The 13,091-nt window shown below is 41.9% G+C and overlaps 1 protein-coding gene across 2 annotated transcripts in view; it reads left to right on the top strand.

Annotated features, from left to right (window-relative positions):
- The window catches only part of adamtsl3 (ADAMTS-like 3), a 274,633-nt gene that overhangs the window by 217,372 nt on the left and 44,170 nt on the right, over positions 1-13,091 (top strand). For both annotated transcript variants that reach the window (XM_037545502.1, XM_037545501.1), the window contains exons 18-21: positions 6,221-6,425; positions 8,016-8,198; positions 9,823-9,976; positions 11,050-12,103. In XM_037545502.1, the coding sequence (XP_037401399.1) occupies positions 6,221-6,425; positions 8,016-8,198; positions 9,823-9,976; positions 11,050-12,103 (1,596 nt within the window). The remainder of the gene's footprint in view (positions 1-6,220; positions 6,426-8,015; positions 8,199-9,822; positions 9,977-11,049; positions 12,104-13,091) is intronic.

The following is a 13,091-nucleotide window of genomic DNA, read 5'->3' as shown; positions in this document are numbered from 1 at the left end:
GTAAAATCTGATCAACATGTGAAACTGGAGCTTTCTGTGTTTCCTATTACTGTACTGAAGAAGCTCCATGCTGCCTTTATTGTTGCATGCACTGTGTACGTAGCGAATGTGCGCACATGTATTGATTTATTTGATTTATATACACACACACTTTAAAACCGTGCATCCCTTTAATGTAGCATCTTATTCAATTTCAGTGTCTTTTCTTTGCATTTACCTTTTTATATTTGATATTTGTCATTGCTCCATATGAGTTTTATTTAATACTCATAGTTTTGTCTATTGCTGTTAAACTTTATGATTTGCCTGTAAAACACTTTGAACCACTACTGGCATGAAGTGATTCAGTAAAGTTATTATCATTATTATCCAAATAGCTGTTTGTGGCAATAAATAAATAAATAAATAACAATAATAACAAATAAATATCCAAGACTTTCAGCCGTTCACTTACTAAAAAAAACTCACAACTTTCACATAAACTATATAATTGTCACGATTCGCCCCTCCCAGTCCTCCATGTGCTTTTGTTTTGCTTCCTTGTTTTGTTTCTTCCCGGTCCTGCCCCCTTGTTTCTAGACTCCGCCCTTGATTGTTCTCACCTGTGTTATCCACCTGTGTATTGTTAATCCTTGCTGTTTCTGTGTTTAAGCCCTGTGTTTTCCCCTGTTAGTTTGCTGGTCTTTGTATTGTGTGTATTATATCGTTTGGTCTTGTTTCTTCTGTCTTCCGTTGTGCGTTTAGTCTGTGTTTCTTTTCATCATGTCTGTTCCCCGATCTATCCGTGTCAGCTCTCTGACCCTGGACCGTTTTGACCCTGAATCTGGATTTGCCCCTAATAAATCTCGCTTCTCTCAGCATGTGTCCCCAGCATTACAATAATCAAAAAAGTAGAAAAAATATGAAATCACGTAAAATATGAAAAATCGTGCCATTTCAGGGAAGGACATTACGTGTGATCGCATTCACGTGATGTTACAAATGTTTACTTGAGACTTGCATGTTTTTAGATACGTAACATGTCGCTTTTCACATCCACGTGAAAACAAAATGTGGTCATGTGAAAAAAGTGTGTTCACATGAAAAAGAGTAATCACGTGAAAATGTTGGTGAGAAATGTGATCACATGAAAAACTTTGTGATCACACATAAATCACCTGAAAATTTGATCACGTGTGAAAAACGTGATCACGTGAAAAACTGTGTGGTCACGTGAAAATATCGCCTTTGGAAAAAATCCGTGATCGCATGTAAAAGTGATGGCTTTCATGGTGTGACGTTACATGTGATCACATGTTATTTACATGATGCTTAGACACGTGACGTATATGCGGGCTGGATCATATCTTTACATATCAAAACAAATGCAATAACACCATTAAGAAATCCCACTATAAGAGAGAAAGAGTTGACTTCAGGGTAGAAATAGGAGCTTTTTTAAAATTAAAGTGGACAAAGACTCTGAATGGTTCACCGACGATATGCTAGGTAAGAGAGGGTTAAACGTGCTACATTAGGTGTAGTCTTAGCTGTGTAAGCCTCAGTGGATCCATATGCATGCTGTATGTGTGTGAATGAACACCTGATGTGGTGTTAGTGTGTGTATTGCGTTTAGCTCAGGCTGTGTGTATGGAGGCCTGTGTTTTATACAGAAGTGCTGCTATAATTCACCAGTTTATTTGGAGCTTTCACTCTCCACACAGCAGGCCTGCTCTGTTTATTGTTGTATTAATGTGCGAGTGAGTCTGTTTTACAAAGCGAGATGTCTTGCTTGGCCAGCTCACTGTGAGCTTAGCTTGAGAAGATGAATCTGGGTTTTGTGGGTGCCAGGAGAACACTACCTACCGCAATGCATAGTACCAACAGTTTGGTGGAGCAGGGATAATTGGCTGAGGCTGTTTATCAGGGTTTGAGCCCTTTAGTTCCAGTGAAGACATTTTTCGATAATTACACTGCTCAAAAAAATAAAGGGAAGACTCAAATAACACATCCTAGATCTGAATGAATGAAATGTTCTCATTGAAGACTTTGCTCTGTACAAAGTTGAATGTGCGGACAACAAAATCACACAAAAATCATCAATGGAAATCAAATTTATTAACCAGTGGAGGCCTGGATTTGGAGTCACACACAAAATTAAAGTGGAAAAACACACGACAGGCTGATCCAACTTTGATGTGATGTCCTTAAAACAAGTCAAAATGAGGCTCAGTGTTGTGTGTGGCCTCCACGTGCCTGTATGACCTCCCTACAACGCCTGGGCATGCTCCTGATGAGGTGGCGGATGGTCTCCTGAGGGATCTCCTTCCAGACCTGGACTAAAGCATGGAGCGAGACATGATGTCCCAGATGTACTCAATCGGATTCAGGTCTGGGGAACGGGCGGGCCAGTCCATAGCTTCAATGCCTTCATCTAGCAGGAACTGCTGACACACTCCAGCCACATGAGGTCTAGCATTGTCCTGCATTAGGGACCCAGGGCCAACCGCACCAGCATATGGTCTCACAAGGGGTCTGAGGATCTCATCTCGGTACCTAATGGCAGTCAGGCTACCTCTGGCGAGCACATGGAGGGCTGTGTGTCCCTCCAAAGAAATGCCATCCCACACCATTACTGACCCACTGCCAAACCGGTCATGCTGAAGGACGTTGCAGGCAGCAGATGGCTCTCCATGGCGTCTCCAGACTCTGTCACGTCTGTCACATGTGCTCAGTGTGAACCTGCTTTCATCTGTGAAGATCACAGGGCGCCAGTGGCGAATTTGCCAATCCTGGTGTTCTCTGGCAAATGCCAAGCGTCCTGCACGGTGTTGGACTGTGAGCACAACCCCCATCTGTGGGCCTCGGGCCCTCATACCGTCCTCATGGAGTCGGTTTCTAACCGGAGGTCATTCTGCAGGGCTCTGGCAGCGCTCCTCCTGTTCCTCCTTGCACAAAGGCGGAGGTAGCGGTCCTGCTGCTGGGTTGTTGCCCTCCTACGGCCTCCTCCACGTCTACTGGTGTACTGGCCCGTCTCCTGGTAGCGCCTCCAGCCTCTGGACACTACGCTGACAGACACAGCAAACCTTCTTGCCACAGCTCACATTGATGTGCCATCCTGGATGAGCTGCACTACCTGAGCCACTTGTGTGGGTTGTAGAGTCCGTCTCCTGCTATCACGAGTGTGAAAGCACCACCAACATTCAAAAGTGACCAAAACATCAGCCAGAAAGCAGAAAGGTACTGAGAAGTGGTCTGTGGTCCCCACCTGCAGAACCACTCCTTTATTGAGTGCGTCTCGCTAATCGCCAATAATTTCCACCTGTTGTCTGTTCCATTTGCACACCAGCAGTGAAATTGATTGTCAGTCAGTGTTGCTTCCTAAGTGGACAGTTTGACTTCACAGACGTTTGATTGTTTATTGGGAGGCTGAAGTGGGAAGTGTGTGCATTCTCAGGGTGTCTCTGTGGGCTGATAAACAGTCGAGTGCACCATCTGCAGCACAGTTCAGCTTAAGAAACAGGTCACCAATCTGACCAGTCTCTTCTAACTCTTCCACTGTGTGTATCCAGGTTCACTGTTGTCTTCCTCGGTGTGTGCGTGTGTGTGTGTGTGTGTGTGTGTGTTTGCTTATGCATGTGTGCTGTTGTAAATAAATCGCATCCAAACATTCAGTATGCAGTAGCTCTTGTGTGTTTTTGTGTGGGTCAGCACTGGGTCATTTGTGAACCCACCAGGTGTGCAACGCCAGCAGTGTACACATGCAAGAGAGTAAACTACGGTGGCAGAGAAGACCCAACAAACTGCAAATAAAAAACAAGCCGCAAATGCAGAAAATGCTTTCATCAAAATGACCACACATTTTGTGAATAGGGTCTTGTTGGCCACTGTAAAGTAAACAAACATGCTGCAATAAGCTAGAGATGCATGGATACCAGTTCTGTGCTCATTTACATGCACTCTTACTCATCCACCGATACCAATATCCAATAGCAGCTGATACCATGTGACATAAGACAAGTGTAAACTGCAGGGCTAAAGAACAAACTCCTCATAAGAGCAGTGAATAAGGGTCTACTCACTCAGGGAAGTGTTGCTGTTGGACACAAATTCACTGATCACTTCAAGCATGCTTTCTTGGCAGATTCCCACTCTTTTAGCCCACTTTTAAACATACATAATCACAGCCTCTTTCCCCAATGCGAGTGGAGATGCATAAACCAGCAAAAGTCAAATTTGTGATCAAAGTCCATACATACAGGTGGTGTGGTGGGTAGCGCTGTCGCCTCACAGCGAGGAGGGCCTGGGTTCGATTCCCTGGCTGGGTGACCAGGGTCCTCTCTGTGTGGAGTTTGCATGTTCTCCCCGTGTCTGTGTGGGTTTCCTCTGGGTTCTCTGGTTTCCTCCCACAGTCCAAAGACATGCAGTCAGGCCAATTGGACTTGCTAAATTGCCCCTAGGTGTGAGTGACTGTCTGTGTCTGTCCTGCGATGGACTGGTGACATGTCCAGGGTGTATCCTGCCTTTTGCCCGAAGACTGCTGGGATAGGCTTAGAGGATGGATGGATGGATGGATGGATGGAGTCCATATATGCTGACTTTGCTCCATTTGACTGAATGGAGTAGCAAAGTATAATCTTTAATATGATGATTGTCTTTGTAAAATAGGCTCCCCAGCTGGGTGACCAGGTGACCAGGTGACATGCAGTCAGGCCAATTGGCTAAATTGCCCCTAGGTGCATGTGAATGTGTATGTCTGTCTGCCCTGCGATGGACTGGCAACCTGTCCAGGGTGTATCCTGCCTTCCGCCCGATGACCGCTGGGATGGGCTCCAGCACCCCCCGCGACCTTGAGGGAGAAGCGGCTTAGAAAATGTGTGTGTGTGTGTGTGTGTTTGTGTGTGTGTGTGTTTGTGTGTGTGTGTTTGTGTGTGTGTGTGTTATTTTTGAATAAGCTTCATCTGATATTGTTCATAGACAGAGCTGTCTGAGAGGGACTGCACTCCATGTAGCATGTACAAGACATTTTCCGAACAGTGTGAGTTTATAAATTATGGTCATTGTGCATATACAGTGGTCTATTCCAATATAGTTACACTGTGAATCATGCCAGCTTTAGAGGACATTCAACTCAAATCAAAGTCAATATGACTTTACCCACTGGAAACATGAGCTCTTTGGATGCGTTAACTTTAGATGTGACTGCTGCTGTCACTGTTGTTGAAAGAGACAGATGAGGATCAAAACTCTGAAATGTGCTTTACTCGCAGCCGTACAAAGTGCTTTTTTGAAATGGTTAAAAACCTGCAGCAAAACATGATCGAAGTTAACTAATGTGGCATAGATAGCTATTGTGCTACATTTAAAATAAACTAGATTTAATGATTTAACTGTATATTTAATAAGCGTAACTCAGTGTGGTGCTAGATGTAATATTAGTGAGTACTTAGAAATATGTACTTATACTTATACTCAGTCTGAAAATCATGATATTAATGCATCCCTTGTTCTTTAATTGTTTTACCCTTTGAAAGTACATCACAACCGGGCTATTCTGCTGCAGCTCGGCTAACCTCCGGGAACTATTGAAAAAAATTGCATAGCTGAAAAAAAAGGTCCATTGGATTGAATGGAGTTGACGCTACTTTCTCTCTATACGGCTCTTCTCAGAACAAGCTACATGGTGATTAGGACCGTTCACAATAAAGGAGCGCTCTCAGAATGAGCAATATGATTATTAGGTCCAATCAGAGTCACGCAGAGGTCTAAAACAGCACTGACTAGGTCCAGTCACAGTCAGTGGGGTTTTGGAACATACATAACCATTTGGACCAATCACAGTCAGGGGAGCTCTCAGAATAAACTACATGGTCATTTGGATTGGTCACTTTCAGGGGGAGGTCTCAGAACAAACAGCGGTGTGGTTAGGACCGATCACAGTCGGGGGGGATGTCTCAAAGCAAACTACATGGTGATTACAACCAATTACAGTCAGAGGGAGGTCTCAGAACAAATAACACTGTGGTTAGGATCAACCACAGTTAGGGGGGATCTCAGAACAAACTACATGGTCATTTGGAGCAATCACAGTCAGGGGAAATCTCAGAACAAACAACACTGTGATTAGGACCAATCACAGACGGGGGACGACTCAGAACAAACACAGTGATTGATCAATTCTAACATTTCAAAATCCACTGACTTTGACTTTCACGCAGTACTGTATTTGTTTGTGTTTCAGGTGGGAGGTAAGTGAGTGGTCTCATTGCTCAGAGCCATGTGGTGTGGGTCTGCAGACACGCAGTGTGTGGTGTGTCAGGTCTGTAGGGGGTAACATCACAGAGCCAGTGGAGTTGTCCGAGTGCAGAGAGAACAGACCCCCAGAGCTACAGGCCTGCAACCAGCACCACTGCCCACCAACCTGGGAGGCAGAGGAGTGGCAGCAGGTAACTTTCATTACGCCGTTTATACATAGAGTTCATTCATACATAGGGATCATTACCACACCATAGAGTTTATAAATAGAGTTCATTCATAGATTGGGCTCATTATGCCACTATAGAGTTCATACATAAATAGGGTTTATTATACTACCATAGAGTTCATACATGGAGTTAATTCATAGGTAGGGTTCATTACGCTACCATAGAGGTCATACAGAGAACCCATACACAGATGGGGCTCATTGCACCACCATAGAGTTCATACATAGAATTCATATAAAGATAGGACTCATTGCACCACCATAGAGTTCATACATAGAATTAATATATAGATAGGACTCATTACACCACCATAGAGTTCATACATAGAATTAATATATAGATAGGACTCATTACACCACCATAGAGTTCACACATAGAGGTTATTCACAGGTAGGGTTCATTACGCTAACATAGAGTTCATACATAGAATTCACATAAAGATGGGACTCATTACACCACCATAGAGTTCATACATAGAATTCATATATAGATAGGACTCATTACACCACCATAGAGTTCATACACAGAATTCATATATAGATAGGACTCATTACACCACCATAGAGTTCATACACAGAATTCATATATAGATAGGACTCATTTCACCACCATAGAGTTCATACATAGAATTCATATATAGATAGGACTCATTACACCACCATAGAGTTCATACACAAAATTCATATATAGATAGGACTCATTACACCACCATAGAGTTCATACACAGAATTCATATATAGATAGGACTCATTAAACCACCATAGAGTTCATACATAGAATTCATATATAGATAGGACTCATTACACCACCATAGAGTTCATACACAGAATTCATATATAGATAGGACTCATTTCACCACCATAGAGTTCATACACAGAATTCATATATAGATAGGACTCATTTCACCACCATAGAGTTCATACACAGAATTCATATATAGATAGGACTCATTTCACCACCATAGAGTTCATACACAGAATTCATATATAGATAGGACTCATTTCACCACCATAGAGTTCATACACAGAATTCATATATAGATAGGACTCATTACACCACCAGAGTCCATACATACATAAGGTTCATTACACCACCATAGTGTTGCATCCAAAAGTTTGAACACCCCTGGTCAAATTACATGTTTTGTTTATTTTCTGTATGAAAGGAAACACATTTCTGCACATTTTAGTGTGTTAAGTTTAACATGGAAAAAATAAAAATGTACCATAACATTTGCATAGGACACATTAAAAAAAATAATAAATATATATATATATATATATATATATATATATATATATATATATATATATATATATATATATATATATATATAATATAAATTAAACTCAGTAGATAAACCGTAATGAAAATAAGTTAACACATCCTCTACAGAGAACATACCTGACTTTAACCAACATTAACCATTTTTCCTAATAGAAGCAGTCGTGTTTTTAACATTTATTCTAACAGCTTGTAAAGAGCTGCAGTGCGTATCTGAGGGTGTGTAGGTATGTTTGGTTTGACTGTGCTCTGTGTCGTGTCCTGCAGTGCTCTCAGGCATGTGTGAGGGGAACACAGTGGCGGAAGGTTTACTGCAGGCAGCGTCTGGCCGGCGGGAGCTTCCGGAAGCTTCCAGATGAAGAGTGTGACGGAGTTAAGCCTGCTACACACCGGCCATGCACAGACACACACTGTCTACAGCCCCACCTGGACGGGGGAGAGTGGTCCAAGGTGTGTATGTGACGAATGTCTGGTCGAGAGTAAAGCTTTACTGTTCTGTGCAAAAGTCGATGGTCACTGTTCATTTGTTAATGTTGAGGTGATATTTCTCAGGAGACTAGAAAAATTAAGTGAATAAGTGAAAAAACAGGAGTTTCCAACACTGGAGTTGAAATGACCAACACAGAGTCGATATGTAACGTTGGGGAGCGAGGAGGCGGACGCATATGTGGAGATAAGCGACTTTTATTAAGGGCAAATCCAGGGTCATGGTCAGAACGGTCCAGGTTCAAATAGCCAAGACGAAGAGATTGGGGGGAACAGACATAATGAGAAACACACCAAACAAATCAAACACGATCAAACATATCAAACAACAAAGACCAGCACAGACCAAGCCAAACACAGGGCTTAAATACATGCCAGGATAACGAGGGACAGGTGGGAAACAGGTGGAAACAATCAGGGGCGGAGTCACGAAACAAGGGGGCAGGATTGTGAAAACCAAAACAAAAAAGCACATGGACTACTGGGAAGAAAACACAACACGAGCACATGGGGGAGTGGGAGGAGCCAAGCGTGACACAATACAACATCACTGAATGTGTTTTGGGTTAGTGAAAAGGAGAAAATGCTAAACCAACTTCTAAGACTGAACTTTGAGAGTGGAAAGATATTCCTGCAAATTTCTATGAAAAACAAAGCACATCTCCTGAAAAGAATGGAAGCTGTAATAAAGGTAAAGAGTGACATTAAATAGTGAAAAAATTGATGTTACATTTATTTGTTTAGGCTTCTATATTTTCTGTTATGTATATGTTTTTTTACTTTTTTTCATGATGCTGAAAAATGAAAGACTCATCCTTAATAGTCGTCTTGTCTGGAAATGAACTAAACGATGGTGGTCTCTGACTTTTGCACAGTACTGTATATTGTAAAGCCTGCAGGTACATTTAGTTGCTTGAAACTTGCATGAAATTCAGTAGTAGTGTTTCAAATGCAACCGTTTTAAACAGGGTTCGTGAAATAGCCTGAAACAAGCTGTTTTTATCCATCAGAAAAAACGAATGGAGTTTTTAAAACATGCCAAAAATGTTGCAAAGCCGATCTATCTTCTGTAGATTTTACCCCCCAAGGGCCACTTGATCTGACTCTGAATTACCATTGTAAATTTGTTTAATGGTCGAAATACAAATATTGTTACAACTGTGCTACCACCATGCACACTTGCATGTTGCATGAAAGTAAGTGTACTGTTAAACCTCAAGATTTACCTTTATACACCAACTCCAGCTACTGGAAGTGCATCCTAAAGCTGCCATAGCAACTTAACTACCACATTTGAAAAAGGCTGCTGATCATCATGTCCATTCCATACCATCATGTCCATTCAGTGCCCAGTAGTGCACTCACAGGTGAGTTCATGTAGCCAGAATGATGCAATTAGTGAAATATACTAGCCTCTACTCTTGCTATCTAGTGAAGGGATATGTTGCATATTATTCTTTTTTAATTGCTTGGTGCCACGGTCAAAAATGATGCTTCACACAACTTACAAGCTGCACACAGTTTCGCCATTTACACCCAGCCTAATGTTGCTCTCTGTTGATTTTTCTTTGTGAATGTATGTCTATAGTGCTCTGTGACCTGTGGAAAGGGGATCCAGCGCAGGGAGCCTGTATGTAGAAGGCTGACAGTGTCTGGGCAGCTAGTCACTCTGGACAGATCCGCCTGCAGCGGCCTTCAAGCCCCACCGCTAATCAGAAGCTGCCGCATGAGCCCCTGCAATAGTAAGGGTCTTATCCCCCACCCTCTCAAATCAATCAGTGGTTCTCAACCATGGTTTTGGAGCACCTCCAATAAAAATGCAAGCACTGCGAGCCCACCCCTAACACATCTGATCCAACTGATTACCTCCTTAACCTCTTCAAATTCCAGGCTCATAAATACTAAGGCTTATTATTCAGTAACTACAGGGTAGTTGGTTAGTTGGTTGAGTTATTCTTAAGTTATAGAAGTGAGTAATAAAACATGATTAATATTTTTTGTGACTTTAACATCATAGCACGACTCACGACTTAACCCTGTTTGATCCAGGCTTAAGCTTGTTGGCTCCCAGCCAATAGTCATCTTAGTCATCATAGTCATTAAGTGACCTCACTTACTGCCCAATGCAAGTTCACATCCTTCATATGAGGTAATGAGTCATTTTTTTTTCCAAGCTCTTCCAAGATTGCCAGAGATATATTCTGATCAAGAATACACTGGAGTTTTTGGAAAAGATGGGCAATGTGAGTGTTATCATGTTCAAAATGATAAAATCATAAATTGAGGCAAGCACCGAACACTCTGCTGTCACATGGGACTTTCTAGCCGTGCGATTTTAGCCCAGACATTTGATAACATTATATTGTAGATTGATTGTTTTTGACATAATCCCATCAAGATACAACAGTGTTATAATTGAGAATTGATCCTTCAGACATATCGTTGTGGATATCTTTTGTATTAGGTATAGTTCCATACAGTGTTTATATTCTCACAAGTTATCTGTCTTCAAGCATACAGGACACTTCATTTTTTGTTTTTCTCTCATGGGTTTCATATCTCCAAATTTTCATGAGATTTTTCACATCCCGTGTGATTCTTTTGATACTCTGGGCTTGGAATCAACATTTACAAGCCAACTTTCAGAAAAAGGGTCTGAAACAGATTATTTGTGGGGTTTGAAGAATGTTCTTGGCTTTTGTGTAGCTCATTGTGGCATGTTAGAGACTTGTCTGGTAATAAGCACTGGAGTCGTCAGCTAGCTGGCGGTTTGAACCTACTGGAACTTTCTAAACTTTTTTTGTCATGTTTGCAGAGCACAAGTACGCCAAGAAACGATGCCCTCAGGTTCTGGGCCTCAAACGCATCTACATCCAGACAAGGCAGGAGAAAAGGTTGAGTTTCACCATCGGTGGACGAGCTTATCTGCTTCCAAAGACTTCCATAGTCATCAAGTGTCCAGTACGCCACTTTTCCAAAGCTCAAATCCACTGGGAGAAGGATGGCCAGGACCTTCAGAATTCCAAACGTCTAAGCATCACAAAAAGTGGAGCTTTGAGGATATACAGCTTAGAGGCTGGAGACATTGGGCAGTACAGCTGTTGGGCCAACCAGGCCTCAGACATCTTCATCCTGAAACTTATAGGCCATGATAACAGGCTTCTGGAGCATCCTGAGGGAAAGAGCTTGGGGAAGGAAAAAAATAACAGTGGATCCAAGACTTTCCTCAACAAGGAGGGAGGTTATGTTAGTACCAAATGTCAGGACCAGGATGAATTACCCCTTGTCAAGAAGTTCCAAAAACCAGGTCAAAGTTGGATGCAAAAGAATGAGTTTTATCTAGATGAAGGCCAGGCTAAGGAGGGGCCAATGGCTTTGGGGAACTATTTCCTTGCCTCTAGTTCTGCCAGTGATTCCCTGCTTTCGGCAGCTTCTGGAGCTTTCAACCTAGAACCATCTCAGTTTGAGGAACTGATGAAAAATATCAGCCAGCTTGCAGAAAGTGGAGATGTAACAGATGATCTTGCCTCCCAACTTATTGGCAAGTTCATGGAAGAGATGACAGCAATGCAGGCCACCTCAGATAAGGGGGCAACCACTCAAGAGAACACACCGGTGGGTAAACATCTAGACAGGACTCCAAACTCCTCAGAACGCTCTGGAACGAAGAATTTGAAAAGCCAAGCCGTCATCATTCGCCACGAGCAGCATGGGTCCACCATGAGCTTCCAGAGGGACCTCCGGATCAATATAGGCCGGACTGCCTACATAACCAATGCCACTCACAGTCTGACAATTCTATGCTCAACTCAGGGGGTCCCTCCACCAGCTGTGTCCTGGACGAAAGATGGACTACCCCTGGGAGACAGGTAAGCTTACTCAGGGATCAAAATTGGCCCTGGCCCACCACAACCAACACCAACCATCATTGTACACCCTTCGGTGTACAATCATTGGTCACTTCATATACACAAGTTAGTTTGGCTTTGTAATAAACAATCATATGCCTCACATTACTTTACCACCTTGTTATTTAAGATATGTTACCTAACTACCGAACTAAGCAATTACCTAATGAAGACCAAATTAGCTGGTCAATTATCTCCATACTATAACCTTTTTATGAGGCTGCTTGCTAGTAAACTTACAAATATAAGCTTACAAATAAGCACAGTAAGCCAACATGAGAAAGCTGCTGTGCTTCACCACTTGTGGTAAACAGGTTGATATGTTGATATGAAGTTCAATCATAAAATATTCTCTTACATTGAACATCAGTAAAGTTAAGTTATAATACCACTGACTATTACCAAGGTCTGAGCTTTAATAAAATACAGTCTACTGTCGCTTTAGTTTCAAAGTCACATTGTGTGCAGAAATATTGCATTTCTTTATTTTCTTATAGTTGTAATATCACTTAACACTTCGTAACACCAGTTGTTATGGCAACATGTGAAGCTGTAACAACAAAATTTAATAATACTATATATGGACATTTAATAATACTACATATGGACTTCTCAGAGTCAGTCTTTCTTTCTTTGAAATATCTATACAAAAAAAACCACTGACGACATTGATTATTAAAATAAATTTGTATTTAGGAAACACTTTCTTGTACAGTCTCGCAAGTTCTAGGTATTAACCAAGCAAATTCAAAGTACTAGGTAATTATCTTAAGTACAATACTGTCCCCATTATTAGTTTAATATATAGAACTTATTAGTGTAATTTCAGTGTAAATTATTGAGACTGCATTGGTATTTTGGTACTTGATCAATAATGAATTATTTAGTACTTTGAAGTCGCCTCACAGTGAGGAGGGCCTGGGTTCGATTCCCCGGCCGGGCGGCCAGG

The sequence above is a fragment of the Pygocentrus nattereri genome, chromosome 15 (assembly GCF_015220715.1).
Source record: "Pygocentrus nattereri isolate fPygNat1 chromosome 15, fPygNat1.pri, whole genome shotgun sequence".
Taxonomy (NCBI): Eukaryota; Metazoa; Chordata; class Actinopteri; order Characiformes; family Serrasalmidae; genus Pygocentrus; species Pygocentrus nattereri.
The sequence above is the reverse complement of the archived record's forward strand: the minus strand, read 5'-3'. Positions and strand labels throughout refer to the sequence as shown.